Raw genomic sequence first — 22,386 nt, 5'->3', positions numbered from 1 at the left:
AGGCAGATTTCTGAATTCGAGGCCAGCCTGGTCTACAAAGTTAGTGCCAGGACAGCCAAGGCTACACAGAGAAACCCTGTCTCGAAAAACCAAAAAAAAAAAAAAAAAAAAAAAAAAAAAAACTAAGTGGATCAAGGAACTCCACATACAACCAGAGACACTGAAACTTATAGAGGAGAAAGTAGGGAAAAGCCTCGAACATATGGGTACAAGGGGAAAATTCCTGAATAGAACAGCAATGGCTTGTGCTATAAGATCGAGAATCAATAAATGGGACCTCATAAAGTTGCAAAGCTTCTGCAAGGCAAAAGACACCGTCAATAAGACAAAAAGACCACCAACAGGTTGGGAAAGGATCTTTACCTGTCCTAAATCAGATCGGGGACTAATATTCAACATATATAAAGAACACATGAAGGTGGACTCCAGAAAATCAAATAACCCCATTAAAAAATGGGGCTCAGAGCTGAACAAAGAATTCTCACCTGAGGAATACAGAATGGCAGAGAAGCACCTGAAAAAATGTTCAACATCCTTAATCATCAGGGAAATACAAATCAAAACAACCCCGAGATTCCACCTCACACCAGTCAGAATGGCTAAGATCAAAAATTCAGGTGACAGCAGATGCTGGCGGGGATGTGGAGAAAGATGAACACTCCTCCATTGTTGGTGGGATTGCAAGCTTGTACAACCACTCTGGAAATCAGTCTGACGGTTCCTCAGAAAATTGGACATAGTACTACCACAGGTTCCAGCAATACCACTTCTGGGCATATATCCAGAAGATGTTCCAACCAGAAAGAAGGACACATGCTCCACTATGTTCATAGCAGCCTTATTTATAATAACCAGAAGCTAGAAAGAACCCAGATGCCCCTTAACAGAGGAATGGATACAGAAAATGTGGTACATTTACACAATGGAGTAATATTCAGCTATTAAAAAGAATGAATTTATGAAATTCTTAGGCAAATGGATAGACATGGAGTGAGGTAACCCAATCACAAAGGAACTCACACACTATGTACTCACTGATAAGTGGATATTAGCCCAGAAACTTAGAATACCCAAGATATAAGATACAATTTGCTAAACGCATGAAACTCAAGAAGAAGGAAGACCAAAGTGTGGACACTTTGCCCCTTCTTAGAATTGGGAACAAAACACCCATGGAAGGAGTTGCAGAGACAAAGTTTGGAGCTGTGATGAAAGGATGGACCATCTAGAGACTGCCATATCCAGGGATCCATCCCATAATCAGCCTCCAAATGCTGACACCATTGCATACACGAGCAAGATTTTGCTGAAAGGACTCAGATATAGCTGTCTCTTGTGAGACTATGCCAGGGCCTAGCAAACACAGAAGTGGATGCTCACAGTCAGCTATTGAATGGATCACAGGGCCCCCAGTGGAGGACCTAGAGAAATACCCAAGGAGCTAAAGGGATCTGCAACCCTATAGGTGGAACAACATTATGAACTAACCAGTACCCCAGAGCTCTTGACTCCAGCTGCATATGTATCAATAGATGGCCTAGTTGGCCATCACTAGAAAGAAAGGCCCATTGGACTTGCAAACTTTATATGCTCCAGTACAGGGTAACACCAGGGCCAAAAAGTGGGAGTGGGTGGTTAGGGGAGTGGAGGGTGACGGTACGGGGGACTTTTGTGATAGCATTGGAAATGTAAATGAGGAAAATACCTAATAAAAATATTTTTAAAAAGGGAACTAAGAAAGATGATGGCTTAGTCAGATGAGTGCTTTCATTCAAGCATAAAAAACTGAGCATGGACTACATGCTCCCCTGTTAAAATGCAAAATACTGTAGCATGGAAGTAATCTGGCAAAATCAGCATTGCACTGTTGACAGGAAGGTCTATGGGGCTTGACAGTAAAGCAGTGTAATCAACAGTGTGGTTCAGGTACATTGAGAGACTTTTCTCGTCATCTTTGTCTTCATCGTCATTATCATCATCATCATCACTGTGTTATTCAGCATTCACACATTAAGGAAATAAATATAGTTTAAAATTCTATACTATATTTAAAAGGAGGTGGCAGCAAATGACTTTAATCTGAACAAACAAGGCAGAGGCAGGCCTGCAGAAGAAAAACAGTCCCCGAATAGAAAGGACCACACAGAGAAAGTCTGTATGGAAAACAAAATGAACAAACAAAAAACCAGAATACATTCATTCAGTCAGTCAGTCTGTCATGTACTTAAGTAGAAGAAAGCTGGAGAAACGGCTCAGCAGTCAAGAGTCTTTACTACTCTTGCACAGGACTAAACTTCATTTCCTAGAATCCAAAACTGATAACTTACAATCACCTGCAACCTCAGAGGATGTGATAACCACCTCTGGTCTCTATGGCCACTACACATATATGGGCTCATGCTCACCCATATAGGGAAAAAACTAAGAAATTAAATTAAGTTCCACAAAACTTCTTACTGGCACATTTTAAAACTTATTTTTTTCATTGATATAGGACAATTTCCAATTAATTAGTGTTAAGTTTTTGAATATAAGGAATATTGATTTCATGAAAAGTGTTGCCAAGAAATATAAGAATACTTACACATTTGGAATGCTTCAGGAAATTTAAAATCAGAGTGGCCATGCCTCAACTTAGGCTGCTTAGGGAGAATCTTAAATGCATGTGAGCTGACATATAAGACTTTGTTATCCACATCTTAAAATTCAAGCAGTGAGAAATCAAATGGTGGGACTGTTGGGAATAGGATGTTTTTTTTCATAAGCTTAGTGGTTTAGGTTGAATCATGGTATGAATGAGAATGTCCCCCTTTAGCTCACATATTTCAAAATAGGGTACCCAGTTGGGGTGCACTTGGGTGTTATTGGTGGAGGTCAAGACGTGCTGGAAGAGCATATCACTGGGGTGGCTTCAAGGGTTTACAGCCTTGCCTCACTTCCAATTTTCTCTCCTGCTACATGTTTGCAGTTGAGTTTGTGCCCTCTCACCTTCCTTCTCCTGATAATACCCCTTTCTGCCATGATGAACTTCTATGACTTTGAAACTATGAGTCCCTGTGAACTCTACCTAAGTTGCTTCTCACAATGCTGTTTTTATCAAAGCAGCAGAAAAATCACTCATACAGGCTGAGATCATCATATGCCTATGAGAGTTCATGAGCACGATGGCACTGCCTGCAATCCCAGCAATCGGGAGGCTGGGGCCGGAAGATCAAGTTACAGGCAAGCATGGGATAAACCGAAAATTCTGCATCTAAATATGAAGTACAAGTCAATGTGGAGAAGGTTTGCAAGGGGAAACATTCATATGACACTCCTTATCCAACCCCACAGCAAACCCCTCATGGAATAAGCTGGCATCTTACCTCCATCACAGCCTTCTCAGTCTCAACAGATGGGACATAAGCTCTAGATTTGTTCATTTGAAACATCATTTCAATGTCATCCATACTTAATGTTTCTCCTAGCCATCAAAATCAAGGGTGGAAAATCATGAATCAAAACATTACTTTTAAAACAGTTACTTAATATTTACTCTGGGTGTATGGGTATAGATAGTCTTTGGATCCTTTTTTTTTTTTTTTACTTTTTTTTTTATTACATATTTTCCTCAATTACATTTCCAATACTGTCCCAAAAGTCCCCCATAGCGCCCCCCACTTCCCTACCCACCCATTGCCATTCTTTTGGCCCTGGCATTCCCCTATATTGGGGCATATAAAGTTTGCAAGTCCAATGGGCCTCTCTTTCCAGTGATGGCCGACTAGGCCATCTTTCGATACATATGCAGCTAGAGACAAGAGCTCCAGGGTTCTGGTTAGTACATCATGTTGTTCCAACAATAGGGTTGCAGATCCCTTTAGCTCCTTGGGTACTTTCTCTAGCTTCTCCATTGGGAGCCCTGTGATACATCCAATAGCTGACTGTGAACATCCACTCCTGTGTTTGCTAGGCCTCGGCATCGTCTCATAAGAGACAGCTATATTTGGGTCCTTTCAGCAAAATCTTGCTAGTGTATGGAATGGTGTCAGCGTTTAGAAGCTGATTATGGGACGGATCCCTGGATACAGCAGTCTCTAAATGGTCCATCCTTTCATCACAGCTACGAACTTTGTCTCTGTAACTCCTTCCCTGGGTGTTTTGTTCCCAATTCTAAGAAGGGGCACAGTGTCCACACTTTGGTCTTCATTCTTCTTGAGTTTCATGCGTTTAGCAAATTGGATCTTATATCTTGGGTATCCTAAGTTTTGGGCTAATATCCACTTATCAATGAATACATATTGTGTGAGTTCTTTTGTGATTGTGTTACTTCACTCAAGATGATGCCCTCCAGGTCCATCCATTTGGCTAGGAATTTCATAAATTCATTCTTTTTAATAGCTGAGTAGTACTCCATTGTGTAAATGTACCATAATTTCTGTATCCATTCCTCTGTTGAGGGACATCTGGGTTCTTTCCAGCTTCTGGCTATTATAAATAGGGCTGCTATGAACATAGTGGAGCATGTGTCCTTTTTACCGGTTGGGACATCTTCTGGATATATGCCCAGGAGAGGTATTGCTGGATCCTCCGGTAGTACTATGTCCAATTTTCTGAGGAACCACCAGACTGATTTCCAGAGTGGTTGTACAAGCTTGCAATCCCACCAACAATGGAGGAGTGTTCCTCTTTCTCCACATCCTCGCCAGCATCTGCTGTCACCTGAATTTTTGATCTTAGCCATTCTGACTGGTGTGAGGTGGAATCTCAGGGTTGTTTTGATTTGCATTTCCCTGATGATTAAGGATGTTGAACATTTTTTCAGGTGCTTCTCTGCCATTCGGTATTCCTCAGGTGAGAATTCTTTGTTCAGTTCTGAGCCCCATTTTTTAATGGGGTTATTTGACTTTCTGGAGTCCACCTTCTTGAGTTCTTTATATATATTGGATATTAGTCCCTTATCTGATTTAGGATAGGTGAAGATCCTTTCCCAATCTGTTGGTGTTTTTTTTGTCTTATTGATGGTGTCTTTAGCCTTGCAGAAGCTTTGTAGTTTCATGAGGTCCCACTTGTCAATTCTCGATCTTAGAGCACAAGCCATTACTGTTCTATTCAGGAATTTTTCCCCTGTGCCCATATCTTCAAGGCTTTTCCCCACTTTCTCCTCTATAAGTTTCAGTGTCTCTGGTTTTATGTGAAGTTCCTTGATCCACTTAGACTTGACCTTAGTACAAGGAGATAGGAATGGATCGATTCGCATTCTTCTACATGTTAACAACCAGTTGTGCCAGCACCATTTGTTGAAAATGCTGTCTTTCTTCCACTGGATGTTTTTAGCTCCCTTGTCGAAGATCAAGTGACCATAGGTGTGTGGGTTCATTTCTGGGTCTTCAATTCTATTCCATTGGTCTATTTGTCTGTCACTATACCAGTACCATGCAGTTTTTAACACAATTGCTCTGTAGTAGAGCTTTAGGTCCGGCATGGTGATTCCACCAGAGGTTCTTTTATCCTTGAGAAGAGTTTTTGCTATCCTAGGTTTTTTGTTATTCCAGATGAATTTGCAGATTGCACTTTCTAATTCGTTGAAGAATTGATTTGGAATTTTGATGGGGATTGCATTGAATCTGTAGATTGCTTTTGGCAAGATAGCCATTTTTACAATGTTGATCCTGCCAATCCATGAGCATGGGAGATCTTTCCATCTTCTGAGATCTTCTATAATTTCTTTCTTCAGAGACTTGAAGTTTTTATTATACAGATCTTTCACTTCCTTAGTTAGAGTCACGCCAAGATATTTTATATTATTTGTGACTATTGAGAAGGGTGTTGTTTCCCTAATTTCTTTCTCAGCCTGTTTATTCTTTGTGTAGAGAAAGGCCATTGATTTGTTTGAGTTAATTTTATATCCAGCTACTTCACCGAAGCTGTTTATCAGGCTTAGGAGTTCTCTGGTGGAATTTTTAGGGTCACTTATATATACTATCATATCATCTGCAAAGAGTGATATTTTGACTTCATCTTTTCCAATTTGTATCCCTTTGATCTCCTTTTGTTGTCGAATTGCTCTGGCTAGGACTTCAAGTACAATGTTGAATAGGTATGGAGAAAGTGGACAGCCTTGTCTAGTCCCTGATTTTAGAGGGATTGCTTCAAGCTTCTCACCATTTACTTTGATGTTGGCTACTGGTTTGCTGTAGATTGCTTTTATCATGTTTAGGTATGGGCCTTGAATTCCTGATCTTTCCAAGACTTTTATCATGAATGGGTGTTGGATCTTGTCAAATGCTTTTTCCGCATCTAAGGAGATGACCATGTGGTTTTTGTCTTTGAGTTTGTTTATATACTGGATTACGTTGATGGATTTCCGTATATTGAACCATCCCTGCATCCCTGGGATGAAACCTACTTGGTCAGGATGGATGATTGTTTTGATGTGTTCTTGGATTCAGTTAGCAAGAACTTTATTGAGGATTTTTGCATCAATATTCATAAGGGATATTGGTCTGAAGTTTTCTATCTTTGTTGGGTCTTTTTGTGGTTTAGGTATCAGAGTAATTGTGGCTTCATAGAATGAGTTGGGTAGAGTAGCTTCTGTTTCTATTTTGTGGAATAGTTTGTGAAGAACTGGGATTAGATCTTCTTTGAAGGTCTGATAGAACTCTGCACTAAACCCATCTGGTCCTGGGCTTTTTTTAGTTGGGAGACTATTAATGACTGCTTCTATTTCTTTGGGGGATATAGGGCTGTTTAGATCATTAACCTGATCTTGATTCAACTTTGGTACCTGGTATCTGTCTAGGAACTTCTCCATTTCATCCAGGTTCTCCAGTTTTGTTGAGTATAGCCTTTGGTAGAAGGATCTGATGGTGTTTTGGATGTCTTCAGGATCTGTTGTTATGTCTCCTTTTTCATTTCTGATTTTGTTAATTAGGATGCTTTCCCTGTGCCCTCTAGTGAGTCTGGCTAAGGGTTTATCTATCTTGTTGATTTTCTCAAAGAACCAGCTCCTTGATTGGTTGATTCTTTGAATAGTTTTTCTTGTTTCCACTTGGTTGATTTCACCCCTGAGTTTGATTATTTCCTGCCGTCTACTCCTCTTGGGTGAATTTGCTTCCTTTTGTTCTAGTGCTTTTAGGTGTGTTGTCAAGCTGCTAATGTGTGCTCTCTCTAGTTTCCTTTTGGAGGCACTCAGAGCTATGAGTTTTCCTCTTAGAAATGCTTTCATTGCGTCCCATAAGTTTGGGTATGTTGTGGCTTCATTTTCATTGAACTCTAAAAAGTCCCTAATTTCTTTCTTTATTCCTTCCTTGACCAAGGTATCATTGAGAAGAGTGTTGTTCAGTTTCCACGTGAAGGTTGGCTTTCTATTATTTATTTTGTTATTGAAGATCAGCCTTAGTCCATGGTGATCTGATAGGATGCATGAGACAATTTCAATATTTTTATATCTGTTGAGGCCTGTTTTGTGACCAATTATGTGGTCAATTTTGGAGAAGGTACCATGAGGTGCTGAGAAGAAGGTATATCCTTTTGTTTTAGGATAGAATGTTCTGTAGATATCTGCCAGATCCATTTGATTCATAATTTCTCTTAGTTTCTCTGTGTCCCTGTTTAGTTTCTGTTTCCATGATCTGTCCATTGGTGAAAGTGGTGTGTTGAAGTCTCCCACTATTATTGTATGAGGTGCAATGTGTGCTTTGAGATTTACTAAAGTTTCTTTAATGAATGTGGCTGCCTTTGTATTTGGAGCATAGATATTCAGGATTGATAGTTCCTCTTGGAGGATTTTACCTTTGATGAGTATGAAGTGTCCCTCCCTGTCTTTTTTAATGACTTTGGGTTGGAAGTCAATCTTATCAGATATTAGAATGGCTACTCTAGCTTGTTTCTTCATACCATTTGCTTGGAAAATTGTTTTCCAGCCTTTCATTCTGAGGTAGTGTCTATCTTTTCCTCTGAGATGAGTTTCCTGTAAGCAGCAAAATGTGGGGTCTTGTTTGTGTAGCCAGTTTGTTAGTCTATGTCTTTTTATCGGGGAGTTGAGTCCATTGATATTAAGAGATATTAAGGAAAAGTAATTGTTGTTTCCTGTTATTTTTGTTGTTAAAGTTGGCATTTTGTTCTTGTGGCTGTCTTCTTTTAGGTTTGTTGAGGGATTACCTTCTTGTTGTTTCTAGGGCGTGGTTCCTGTCCTTGTATTGGTTTTTTTCTGTTATTATCCTTTGAAGGGCTGGATTCGTGGAGAGATAATGTGTGAATTTGGTTTTGTCGTGGAATACTTTTGTTTCTCCATCTATGTTAATTGAGAGTTTGGCTGGGTATAGTAGCCTGGGCTGGAATTTGTGTTCTTTTAGTGTCTGTATAACATCCGTCCAGGATCTTCTGGCTTTCATAGTCTCTGGTGAAAAATCTGGTGTAATTCTGATAGGCTTGCCTTTATATGTTACTTGGCCTTTTTCTCTTACTGCTTTTAGTATTCTATCTTTATTTAGAGCATTTGTTGCTCTGATTATTATGTGTCGGGAGGTATTTCTTTTCTGGTCCAGTCTATTTGGAGTTCTGTAGGCTTCTTGTATGTTCATGGGCATCTCTTTCTTTAGATTTGGGAAGTTTTCTTCTATAATTTTGTTGAAGATGTTTGCTGGTCCTTTGAGTTGAAAATCTTCATTCTCATCCACTCCTATTATCCGTAGGTTTGGTCTTCTCATTGTGTCCTGTATTTCTTGGATGTTTTGAGTTAGGATCTTTTTGCATTTTACATTTTCCTTGATTGTTGTGCCGATGTTCTCTATGGAATCTTCTGCACCTGAGATTCTCTCTTCCATCTCTTGTATTCTGTTGCTGATGCTCGTATCTATGGTTCCAGATTTCTTTCCTAGGGTTTCTATCTCCAGTGTTGCCTCATTTTGGGTTTTCTTTATTGTGTCTACTTCCCTTTTTAGGTCTAGTATGGTTTTGTTCATTTCCATCATCTGTTTGGATGTGTTTTCCTGTTTTTCTGTAAGGACTTCTACCTGTTTGATTATGTTATCGTGTTTTTCTTTAAGGATTTGTAACTCTTTAGCAGTGTTCTCCTGCAATTCTTTAAGGGATTTTTGTGCTTCCTCTTTATTGTCTTCTGCCTGTTTAGCAGTGTTCTCCTGCATTTCTTTAAGTGTGTTATTAAAGTCCTTCTTGAAGTCCTCTATCATCATCAGGAGATATGCTTTTAAATCCGTGTCTAGCTTTTCCGGTGTGTTGGGGTGCCCTGGACTGGGCGAAGTGGGGGTGCTGGGTTCTGATGATGGTGAGTGGTCTTGGTTTCTGTTAGTAAGATTATTACGTTTACCTTTCGCCATCTGGTAATCTCTGGGGTTAGTTGTTATCATTGTCACTGTTTAAAGATTGGAGCAGAAGCTGTGTTCCACTCACCAGCAGTCTCTAAATCCTGCGGCGGGGGTCGTGGGTAGCTGACGGTACCCCGGTGCTGGTCCAGCCGGAAGAGGCCTGTGGTCCTACTCAGGCCGTTTTTCTGCTTCCCTAACTAATGCAGTCTCTGGTCCCGCGTGCAATTGGATTGGAGCAGAAGCTGTGTTCCACTCTCCAGAAGTCTTAAGATCCTGTGGTGGGTGTTGTGGGTAGCTGGTGAGTGTCAGCCGACCCTGCGTCCCAGCTGCCCCGGTGCTTTTCTGACCGGAAGAGGGTTGTGGCCCTATGTAGGCCGGATTTCTCTCTCCCCAACCAGAGCAGTCTCAGGTCCCGCGTGATTGGACTGGAGCAGAAGCTCTGTTCCACTCACCAGCAGTCCCAAAATCCTGCGGTGGGGGTCATGGGTAGCTGGCGGGTGTCAGGCAACCCTGCGCTCCCGCTACCCCGGCGCTGATCCAGCCGGATGAGGCCTGTGGCCCTACTCAGGCCGGTTTCTGCTTCCCTAACTAATGCAGTCTCAGGTCCCGCGCAATTGGATTGGAGCAGAAGCTGTGTTCCACTCACCAGCAGTCCCAAAATCCTGCGGCGGGGGTCGTGGGTAGCTGGCGGGTGTCAGGCAACCCTGCGCTCCCGCTACCCAGGCGCTGATCCGGCCGGATGACTAGTCTTTGGATCCTTTATGGGTTGTTCTTCCACATTTTGAAACCAATTCAACCCCTAAAACTAGATATAAAAGGGAAAATATAGAAAGGTAATATGGTAAAATTATTGATGGACTACTTCCTGCTGATTTAGGGGTATTAAGTTCCTTAGAGGCAGTTGATTTCCACCATCAGGATTTCTAATTTCTTCTGTTTGTTGTTCTCATTTGCATACCAACATGAACAATCACAACTAACAACCCTCTCTGTCTGTGAGGGCCCTAGCGTTTTATTTATCCCGTGAAAGGTCCCCAGAATTCAAAATGTCACACAACTGCAGAAACTATCTGCAGGTGATAAATTTCTGCCATGCTATAGGAGAACACAATTCATAGTTAGCTGCTGTGCACAGTCTGAACCACGCCCAAATCCCACAGACTGGGATTTAAATGAAAACATGGTCCTATAATACTTCTTTATTTTCAAAGAAACCAAAATTCTCACTACATATGATTATTTTTCCAACATGGATGTCTATGTACCACTTGTGTGCAGTAGCCACAGAGACCGGAAGAGAATCTCAGGTCCTCTGGAACTGCAGTTACAAACAGTTGTAAACTTCCATGTGGTTATTGGGAACTGACTCTAGATCTTCTGTTCTCTGGACCATCAAGCCATCTATCCAGCCCAACCAAAAGCAATTTCTAAAATTCAACATTGCAAAACAATATAATAGAAAGGGACATTAATTTGATATTTTCACACTGAATAAAATATTGCAGCTAAATCACTGTTTCTATAAGAACATAAAATGTGTAGGCACACACACACACAAAAAGATCTGGAATTCATAACATACAGTGGCCTGGGGTCTTGACTGGATGTCTGATGCAGCAATTGTTAGTATTCTGAGTGGAACAGCAAAGTGCAGGTGTTTGGTATTCAGAACCAAGGCTCCAGCACAATGGAAGACACACATACAGCAGAACAACTCTATTCACTTCACCCTTGATTTTGAATTAATGTTTGTCCATTGTGTGTTCAGAATTCTGCTGCCAAATTTGGCTCAAGGTCCACATTCAGTTCCAGACCCCCCCCACAGGGTCTCAACCCACAATATAGGAGGCTGGAAGCTAGATGATGAGGCCAAACTCCAGAATAAAGAACAATATTTGTAAAACATGTATATGGGTTCAATGTCCAGAAGATACAACAAAAATCTTATAACTTAGCAAAACAAATAGTGTAATAGGGAAATGGGACTTTTTCCTTGAGTTTGTTTAGGTAGTATATTACATTGGTAGATTTTTGCATATCGGGCCATCCTTGTATTCCTGGAAGAAATCTTTCTTGATCATTGCAAATAATGCTTTTTATGTGATATTGGATTTGGTTTGTGAGAATTTTATTGAGTATTTTTGCATCAATATTCATGAGTGAAATTGTCCTGAGGTTCTTTTTCGTTATTGAGTCTTTGTGTGGTTTAGGCATCATAGTAATTGTGACATCATTTCTATTTCCTTAAGATTATGGGATTGTTTATATAGCTTACTTGATCTTGATTTAACTTTGGTAGCTGGTATCTATCTACAAAATCATCCATTTTATCTAGACTTCCAGTTTTGTTAAGTATAGGTTTTAAAGCCAGGTGTGGTGGGGCACACCTTTAATCCCAGCACTTGGGAGGCAGAGACAGGTGGATTTCTAAGTTTGAGGCCAGCCTGGTCTACAAAGTGAGTTCCAGGACAACCAGGGCTATACAGAGAAACCCTGTCTCAAAAAAAAAAAAGTATAGGTTTTATAGTACATTCTGATACTTTTTTTTTTAGTTTCTTCAATTTCTATTTTTATGTCTCACTTTTCATTTCTGATTAAGAATGCTGTGTGTGTGTGTGTGTGTGTGTGTGTGTGTGTATGTGTTGAAAAAATGCTTAAATAGTTGAATATGTGTTGAATCTGGACTGCAAAGGCATATGCCTTTAACAGGCTAAAATGTGTGCCTCAAGGCTGGCTGGGATACAAACTGAGTTCAAGAACAACCAAAATTGTTACCAATAAAAAAACACAAACAAACAAGCAAAAACAGGGTGTGTATTCATTTTTCAGAAGACCCATGTCTAACTACTAAGGTTTGGTGTCTCACAAGAGACTATCTGTAACTCCTGCTCTGGTGGTTCAATTATTTCTTCTGGCGTCTGTAGACACCAGTACACAAGACATTCACACAAATAAATATACATGAAATAATTTTATTAAACTTGCTTTTATTTTATGTGTGTTTGTTTGTGTTGACTGAATGGATGTGTGAGCATTACCTAGGTGCCTACTGCCTGAAAAGTCAAAGAGAGTGTGCTAAATACACTGAAGGTAAAGTCTCATGCAGTTGTGAGTTGACTTTGGAAGCTGGAAACAAAAACTGCATCCTTAAAGAGCATCCAATGCTCATAACCACTCAGTCATCTCTCCAGCCTCCTTAAAAGAAATAAAAGAATTTAATATTGACTGCTCATAGATGCTTTTCTTCCAACAATCTGGAATAAGAAAGAGAGGGAGAGAGCTCTCTTTATTCAAGGTCAACCTGAGCTACATATCAAGTCCCAGTCCAATCAGGGCTAGAGAGTGAGACCCAGTCTCAAATTAAATGGGGAAAGAGAAACAGGTCAGCAGAACTGCTCATCTCAGCACACACATGGTGGTTCACAACACTCTGTAACTTGAGTTCCAGGGGAATCAAACATCTTCCTCTGCCTTATATGGGCACTGCACGCACAAATTTCACAGATATATATGCAGGCAAAACATGCTCACAGACAAATAAGTAACAAATAAACCTCAAAATATTAAAATAAATAAGATCATAAAAATGAAATTGGATAGAACAAAAAGACATATTACCAAGAAGATAGGAAAGGGACAACAGCATTATTGGTCTTTATAGTAAAATGTAAAGTAAAACAATGAAGTTCTGATTGATTCCCAGACAGACCTCAAAAATATGGAGAAACAGGAATACTTGTGCACTATTGCAGGAAATGTAACAATGCAACCCTTTTTAAAAAGTATAGCAGTGTCAAAAAATTAGTGAAATTATCAAGTGATGTAGAAATATACTGGAGTTTATCAGGGGTAAGGCAGGGTAACTAAACAATAAGCCAAATGGAGGGTCTCCTGGGTCCTGACACGTTCTGTAACTACATAAGAGTTGTGGATGCCTTAGCTTGTGCACAGGTTTAAAAGAAGCAAATTATGCGTAGAAAACAGTGAGCCTGATGTTACATTAATTTCACCTCAACAGTAACAGAGGAAAGAACACTTCTTACCCAGCTCTGTCTCTCAGGAACTAACAAGCTTCAGAAGGCGATGTGGGGCTGGAGGATTAGCCCTACTGATAGAATTTTTGCCCAGCATGGACCAGGCTCTAGATAGGAACCCAGCACTGTATAAACTAGACAAAGTGTATATACATAGGGACCTAGAACTTTGGAAGGCAGAGAGCAGAGGATTAGAAGCTCAAGGTTATTCCTGAATTACTTAGCAAATTTAAAACAAACCAAGGGACAGGTGCAGTGAAAAAAACTATAAGGTGATGACTGGGAATTGAAGCAAGAAGATTGTTAGGAACAGGATGAACGACATGAAGTGTCTGAGGCATACAAAAGTGCCAGGAACCTACAAAGAGAGGTGAAAAAGTATCAGTTGACCTTCATGAGATGGTTCTGCCATGGACTGTACAGTTGACAGATTTGCTTCTGCATGCAAGGCCCAGAAGAAATTTTATTTTAGGAAAGATAACAGCTATTAATATGCTTTTCCTATTATATATATATATATATATATATATATATATATATATATATATATATATGAAGAACTAGGTATTAGTCCACCATTTGAGGAGATTTCTTCAGAACAACAAAGATTCACTGTCTTGTAGTGATGCTATATAGAAAAGTAAATATTTTCTTAATTATTAATGATAAGCTTATAAGAATTGCTAAAATTATATTAGTAATTGTTAAGCTCTTTTATAATAGGACTATTAAGTCATCTCTGATAATCAATACTACAATGAGAATCCTGCCAGTCTTCAAGTGTCATAATTTAATTACTTCTGAGATACTAAACATGTATCTGTAACTTAGACCACATTACAAGAGGTTGCAAAACCATTAACCAAAGGTTAATTAAAAAGGAACTAAAGATTTACTATAAGTGAAAGGATAGGAGAAAATATATTGCCTGGGTTTAACTATTCACTAATAACTTAGTAAAAAAAAGTTATGGTATTTAACTCTCAAAGTACTGATAAAACTCATGAAAGAGGATGAATGTTTAGCCAGATGTTCATGTAAATATTCTGTGTTCTAAACTTACTTGATTTATGATTTGAATTTATGCATAAACTTGTGGTGAACTTTTTACCATATGATGATATATTCTGAAAGGTGCATAGGTGCTGAGGAAAGTGAAAAGAGAGAACACTTAAAGTCACTTTTTACTCTTTCTTAGAGAATGTTCATAGGAAACGTTTTAGAACATAGAAATAAAAGCTAAAATCAGTTTTCAACATGTCCCTTTTTCTAACTGCAACATCAACTAGCAAGCTTGGAGTTGGAGCCACACAGTTCCTGAAGAGATAAAAACAAAGGCTACTTTACTTAATCCCCTGCAATTTTACCATGCAGTACTAAAAAGTTTTATGCCTCAGAAGACCTCAGAAGGCAGATCACCTACTGAACCATAGTGACTTAGGCTTATAATAAATAATCACTTTATTATTATAAGAACCCTAAACATCTTCTAAAACCAATTCTTACACAGCAATGCTCTTCTGCTCTGCTACCTCAAAAAGAACCAATAAGAAAGAAAAACAGTCAGGACTGGACCCCAACACAGAAGCAAAGGCTAAAAATGAAAAAAAAATCTCCCCTGCTTTTCAGATCCTGATAGAGTAAGCTATGGTATTTTTATAGTCAACTAGAGCTAACAGGGCCTACACTATCTAGTTTCATGGAGGAAAAATAGAGTTACATGAGCCACTGATAAAAAATTATGAGCTGCCCTTTTCTGTCTGTTCAAAACAGAACACAAAATGCAAAATGAATAAGGCCAGGTAACTTCTGTGAACTATGATACAAATGCCCAGTATGATACAAATACTCCCAGCTGGAGTATCATCCTGGCTCTCTCAAAGAATCTACCTGCTCCATTTCTATCTATATGTCTGTTCATCGATGAAATGTTTCTCAGTTTTAGTCTGCTGAATATGTTTACTTCAGCCCAAGGAGCTGGACATTCCCAGAACAATGCAACTCTGTGAGCCACAAAATCTAACTCACATTCCCATTTAGTCTGACCCTAGTAACCCTGGAGACTAATACAGCCTCATAAGACTGTCTGTATCACCAGACTCTAATTCAACTCTGTGGTTTCCTTAACCCACTCCAAAAATATTACCCTCAAACTGCTTTTGTCAACACAAATACACATGGATGAGTACAATAATCAACTCCCAATATGCTCATAACAGATTTATTTATGTGAGGCGACAAGATCTGCTCTCTTCTATTCTGTTGTTTGTGATGGTGGCATATGATGTTGGTTGGTTGGATGGTTTGTTGTTTTTGAGATGGATTATTGCTCAATATTGTTCAGGAATTCACTACAATCTCACTAGTGAGTAGCTAATCTACCCTGGCATCGAACTTATAGCCAAATTTAAGGGTCTACCTTTGCAGGCCTCCCCAGACCTGAGGCTGCAAGTGTTATCTTTGGATATCATTCTTGGCATGATTCCTTCTTTTGGAACAGTTTCTTCAGTGGCATCCAGGACACTGAACTGTCATAACCTCCCTGCCCCCCTCAGAATGTTACCTCACTATCTCTCTTTGACTGTTTCCTGATCAGGTCATACAGTCCACCAACAGACGATGAGGTGCCCTGTTGTTGGAGAATACCGTGAGAAAGTAAGCCTTTGGCAGCTTCCCACCCTAATAAGCCAAATGGCCTTGTGTTAATGAGCTGGTCACCTCCTCCTCCCTATCTCTTGATGGCACCAAAGACCCTAAAAGATTGAATTATAGTCCCCTCTTCCTTATCTCTTCCTGACTCCCAAGACTTCTAAGGACATGAGTTATGTGCTGAGCCTAGCCTGACACCCGGGACTGTTAAGGAGGAATCTACATTCCGGAGATAAGACACAGAGTGCCTCCCGCCTGCAGTCTGAATTAGGCCTTCATTTTCCCAGATGCCCACTTCTTTGTTCCTTGTTAATTCCCCCTCAGCCCCTCCCTATTTCCTCTTGCTGTGTGCTTATAACCTGGCGTTTCAGCCTAATAAACTGAGACCTTGACAGGAATCCTCCTTGGTCTCTGCTCTTCTTTCCCACAGTCCCCTCGCACTCACGAATAACTGGGTCCTGCTGGACAGGACACCCTGTTCATAAAATATTGACACCAGGGCTAACCTTACCCATGAACCAAAATTCCCTACCTGTGAAACACCTCTGAATCACCTTCTAGGTTTTGAAAACAAATATCAGAGTTACAGAATGCAAAACCTGCATGTGCTCACATGCTTGTGATCCCAGCCCTCCAGAGGGGGTACACAGGAATCCTGAGTTCAAAGTCAGTACGGATTCCACACTGAGCATTATAAACTATATGTAACCACACAACTCGGAAAGTAGAAGGAGAATCAGTAGTTCAAAATTACCTATCCAAAATTGAACTTGTGGCTCCTGTAATGTCAGAACTCAGAACACAAAAGGACCACTGTGAATTTGAGGGTAGCCTGAACTAAGAAGTCAGAACCAAAACTGCCTTGGCTACACAGTGAGAGGGACCTTGCCTTAAAATAAAATAATGAAGGAAGAAAAATAAAATAGAGAAAAGGGAAAATGAAAAATTCCTCTGTCGATATATATTAAGATTAAAAGAACAACCTGGGCTACATTAGACACTACCACCAAAAATCAAATTAATCAGGTGTAACACATGTTACAGCAATCCTGGTTCTTAGCAAGTAGAGGCAAAAATGATCAGGAGTTCGAGGGAATCTATGGCTCATGGGAAATTCTAGGTTATCATTGGCTATATGGGATTAAAGAAGGGAACAGTTAAGGTTTCTATGCTACTATTATGAGAAAAGACACCTGATGCTAAGCATAATGACCTGAGTTTGATCACCAGAACCAACATAGAAAAAGAAAAGGCATGTATCTCATATATTGTCCTCTGAAATATACATGTGCTGACCTACACATGCACACACACACACATACACATATACATACACTGAGTACACCTTAAAATGTTCACCCTCCAAACTACACCAACTGGTACAACAAATTTACTTTCTGATTGTTGAAGCTGAAAACTATGGTGTCAACTCTACTCCCTATATCTCTCAGGAATATCTAAATCCCTCGAAGCCATTCTCACATGTGTCAAAGTTCCACCACTTTACTTCCCCACACTTCATGATACCAACAGCTGTGACTATACAACTCTAATCCACAGGCATCTCTGGGATTTAATTCTGCAATATCAGCTTGCAGCACCTGTGACATCTATAATTTATTCCAAAAACAGCAAATAAAAAATAAGGAACCTACTGGAACATAAAAGACAGGGACTTATGCCTTTAATCATAAATCCTGATCCTATAAGCTCTCACTCTACTCTTCCTACAGTTCATGGAATTTCCCTGGCACTGTTCTCACAAGAGAAAGAAACAATTAACTAGCTACAGGATAAAGCTAGAGAGTCTCGGGACAAACAGGACACTGACCTGCATCATGCACAAGGTATTTTTGAAGATTTTTTCTCAGCCCTTTCCTCAACTCTTCCACAATTCTTCCCAATATTGGTCTTAGGTTTGTTTGTGTGTTTCTGAGGAGGTGGGGGGACTACAGTCAAGAGGCAAAAATAAATAAATTAGTGATTAATGGGAAGAAAACATTATTTAGGAAAATTAATATTCACAGGTAATAGTTCAGTTCCCTGAAGAACCTGAGAAAAATATCTGTTGCTGTCCTTGCTGTCAAACAGTCTGAATTCCCTGTAATCTCAGTGCTCTGTCCCTCAATCCCTTTCTCTCTAATGACAACTTCTCCTCATTGCTCCCAGCCACAATTTTTGTTTCAGAGAACAAGAGAAGAGTCTGTATGACCACTTGGTGTCACAAATAGAAAGGTGCTTTTACCTCATTTTTATTTTAACTAAATATATATGATTATTTATGGATCTCCCCATGTATCTCTAGCTGACACAAATATTGCCATGTAGATCACACAGGCTTCAACTTGCAAATTTCCTCCTTCCTCTACCTCATGAATGCTGGTGAATTACTTTTCTATATTAGCTCTCTACAGGTTCTAACTATGAAAATATTCTCAGAACAATTCTTTACAAAAGTAGATATGCACATTTACCAACCCATCTCCTCACAAGTTCCTAGTAGAATTCCAAGTCCTTACACTAGTCCTAAAATCCCCAATATATGTCTACCCTCTCTTCACTCTGCCCCTGATAAACTGATCTGGACACTTATATACCACCATGCATCCATATGGAGTCTTCATTCATCTACTTCACCTCTACTCAGGTATTGTTCTCCTGGTACATCCTGTTCTAACCTTGCTCTCTACAAGCACAAGCTCACAGCTCAAGCTCTGTCCTCTCCTGGTGCTATGTTCATCTCCATTGCACCCCCAGCTGTTTGACTTTTCCTTCATTTCCATATAGTATGTTTCCCCAGTAGAAACCATGTTCCAGAAGGAGAAAAAAGACAGTCTGCTTCATGCTCAGATGGAGCAGATGCTGTGTGGTAATGGTATAAAAGACACGCAAGTGCCTGGTAGATCTCTATTCACATGTGAAGTAGTGAATGTCTGTGTGTGCTGCCCAGATCTGCAGAGACAGCCTAGTCTGACTGTGAGATACACAAAGATGATGCCACAGCTGCTAGGATTTTAACAAAGATAGCACGAGCCCCAGCAATGCACAGTTCTCCATGATTACTCACCAGAGACCCCTGGCAACTTTCCCTGCAGTACAGAGAAGTTTCCAAATCCCAAATACTGTTGAGTACAGCTCTTGATTTGCAGATGTAAACCCAGGCAGGAAAGGCAGATGATTGCCTGCCATGTTCTCATCTGCCCCTCACTCACCTTTCTGATACAAGAACACAAAAGTTAGTTGCCATGATTCTAACTGTAGATCCTGAGGACCTAGTGACCTGGCATCACAACACCAGGACAGAAGACAGACAGTCATCTGCCACAGGGAGCAAGTTAACACCATCTCAGCTCAATGATAACAACAAGGTGCTTCCATCTCGGGCTGGCAATCAGAATGCCTTGCAGGGACCCAGGTGTCCACACCCCTACCGGGTGCCACAGGCTGAGCACTTACTGCATCAAAACTATTACTGACATGTGTTTATTTTGTTCTTACAACAGAACAGATGGTACTCTTCTGTCATTTAGACAATAATAAAGGCTCCCATTTTATTTGATTAATAGATTTACATCATAAACACTGTCCCCACTCCAAGTTCATCCTCCCAGAGTCCCTTCCCATCCCTACTCCCTGTATCTACTCAGAGTATGCCCCCTTGTAATTCCCCCACCCTGGCTCATCAAATCTCTGCAGGACTATGTTCATACTCTGGCACGCCAGCCAGAAAAGGAAGTCCTGTGTGTCAGGACCTCAGTCCAGCTCACGTAGGCTCTTTGGTTGGTAGGTCAGTTTCTGAGAGCTGCCAAGAATCCAGGTTGTTTGACTCTATTGGTTTTGCTGTGGAGTTTCTATCATCTTCAGGGCCTTCGACCCTTCAATTAACTCTTCCATAAGAGTCTCGTATATTCATCCAATATTTAGCAGTGGGTATCTGCATCTGTGTCAGTTGGCTGCTGGGTAGAACCTCTCAGAGGACAGTTATGCTTGACTCCTGTCTGATTAATATTGTCAGGGATTGTCACCATTAAAAACAAAGACTTCATGAAATTCACAGGCAAATGGATGGAACTTGATAATCATCCTGAATGAGGTGACTCACTCACAAGAGAATATTAAAGTATGTACTCACTAATATGTGGATATTAGCACAAAAGTTTGGAATGCCCAAAATTCAATTCACAGACATTATTGTTATCTCTGTAGCCGAGACCTACAGGCACATAGAAAATGAGCCCTTGCAGCTCATACACACTACTGTATCATTCCCATCCCTATCTGCCTCACAGCTGTGAAGTACATGGGCCTTTTTTACATCTCTCTGGAATCAGCTTCACTTCCCCACTAGGACCCTCTCTACTCAGACTGTCCTCTCCTCTGAATCCCTACTTTGCATCTCATCATACTTTTAAAGCCACTCTTTCAGTGTCTTTGTGAAGAAACTAGTGTCAGTTGAGTAAGGTGTCTTTAATCTCAGCACTTTGGTGGCAGAGGTATGTAGATCTCTGAGTTACAGTTCAGCATGGTCTACATAGCTAAGTCCAGGACAACCAGGGTTGCACAGAGAAAATGTATCTGAAAACAAAACAAAATGAACAAACAAAATATAGGGATGAAGCATAACTTAGTCATACAGAACTTTCATAACATGTGTGAGGCCCGAGTTCAATCTGCAGTACAGAAAATAAATGAATATCTGAGAAATTAGAATAAATGTACAACTTAGCCAGAAAAGCAGTACACTTAATAATAGGAATAGAAATATGGATCAAGAGTTCATAGTATTTTTAAATAGAAATGTCTGGTTGCTTTGGAGAATCAGTTGCATCATGTACTATTTTTCTGGAAACTGGATTTTGAGAGGATCTTTTGTGGAAGCAGACACGTTGGTGGATATTTTGCTGAGAAAAGACATGTGGTGCTTTACTGGATGATGCATGGAAAAATGGCATCAGATGTTTTCCTAGAACAGACATTTCTGAGAGAATACGTGATATTTAGAAAGGGTATAAAATAACCCAACAGACAGTGGATGATGCTGTATGGTATTGGTTTGTCTTACTGTTCTCAGCTGGTCTTCATTGGTCCTTGCTGATGCTGATTTTTTTTCCAAAAACAATGGTAACTCAATCTCTGGACACAAGAACTAGAATCCTAATCTTGTATGCCTTATTAAATCTGAATCCTCTCGTGGAAAATCCTGATGGATCCATCATTGAAACCAGGAGGCACTGGTAATTACCTCTTGTCCTAATGCTATCCCCAGCCGAAAAAGACATTACTCTCTCCTGCTTCCTCTCTTCCTCTGTCCAACCAGGAATTCACTCCTACTTGCCCAGAGATTGGTTCCTTATTCATTAGGGGACTGATTCACAAGAAGTCACCTGAGTATTTGTGACTCACTCCTTCTATGCAGCCCCTCCCATGATAATGGAATTAGCATAAAAATACAAACAGCACCTTTCCTTCTTTATCCCTTCCTTCCTTTCTTTTCTTTTTTAATTAGATATTTTCTTCGTTTACATTTCAAATGCTTCCCCATTCCTACTTTCCTCTCTGAAAGTGCCCCATACATTCACCCAACCCAGCTCTGCTCCCCAACCCACCCATTCCTTCTTCCTGGCCCTGGCATTGCCCTGTAGTGGGGCATATATTCTTCGAAAGAAAAAGGGACTCTCCTCCCATTGATGACCCAATAGGCAATCCTCTGTTAATATGCAGATAGAGACACGAGTGATCTTCAATGAAAATAATTCAACACTGATTCCCCTTGCCCTCTTTATTTATTTATTTATTTATTTATTTATTTATTTATTTTTAATTTAACAATTTTATTAAATACTTTCTTCATTTACATTTTTATATATTTTATTAGGTATTTTCCTCATTTACATTTCCAATGCTATCACAAAAGTTCCCCATACCCTCACCCCGACTCCCCTACCCACCCACTCCCACTTTTTGGCCCTGGCATTCCCCTATACTGGGGCATATAAAGTTTACAAGTCCAATGGGACTCTCTTTCCAGTGATGGCTGACTAGGCCATCTTTTGTTACATATGCAGCTACAGTCAAGAACTCCAGGGTACTGGTTAGTTCATAATTTTGTTCCACCTATAGGGTTGCAGATCCCTTTAGCTCCTTGGGTACTTTGTCTAGCTCCTCCGTTGGGGACCCGGTGATCCATCCAATAGCTGACTGTCAGCATCCACATCTGAGTTTGCTAGGCCCAACATAGTCTCACAAGAGAAAGCTATATCTGGGTCCATTCAGCAAAATCTTGTTAGTGTATGCAATGGTGTCAGCGTTTGGAAGCTGGTTATGGGATGGATCCCAAGTATGGCAGTCTCTAGATGGTCCACTCTTTTGTCACAATTCAAAACTTTGTCTCTGTA

General features: G+C 40.2%; 1 protein-coding gene across 1 annotated transcript; it reads right to left on the bottom strand.

The window, feature by feature from the left end:
• Nucleotides 1-1,767: 1,767 nt before the first annotated feature.
• LOC147004220 (palmitoyl-protein thioesterase 1-like) lies at nucleotides 1,768-19,336 on the bottom strand. The gene is made up of 4 exons (XM_085839518.1): nucleotides 19,204-19,336; nucleotides 3,368-3,463; nucleotides 2,581-2,701; nucleotides 1,768-1,987 (listed from the first exon to the last, which is right to left on the bottom strand). The coding sequence occupies exons 1-4, from the start codon at nucleotides 19,334-19,336 to the stop codon at nucleotides 1,768-1,770; spliced, it is 570 nt and encodes a 189-aa protein (XP_085695644.1).
• Between the last annotated feature and the right edge of the window lie 3,050 nt (nucleotides 19,337-22,386).

The sequence above is a fragment of the Mus caroli genome, unplaced genomic scaffold (genome assembly GCF_978045245.1).
Source record: "Mus caroli unplaced genomic scaffold, Mus_caroli_1 scaffold_6, whole genome shotgun sequence".
Lineage (NCBI taxonomy): Eukaryota > Metazoa > Chordata > Mammalia > Rodentia > Muridae > Mus > Mus caroli.
This window is presented reverse-complemented; position numbering and strand designations above follow the sequence as displayed.

Coding starts and splice junctions, on each gene's coding strand:
- LOC147004220 (XM_085839518.1), bottom strand. CDS start 19,336: ATGGTGTTAACTTGCTCCCTGTGGCAGATGACTGTCTGTCTTCTGTCC. Junction 3,464..19,203: donor TGTGTTCTTGTATCAGAAAG/GTGAGTGAGGGG, acceptor TTTGATGGCTAG/GAGAAACATTAAGTATGGAT. Junction 2,702..3,367: donor GACTGAGAAGGCTGTGATGG/AGGTAAGATGCC, acceptor TGCTTGAATTTT/AAGATGTGGATAACAAAGTC.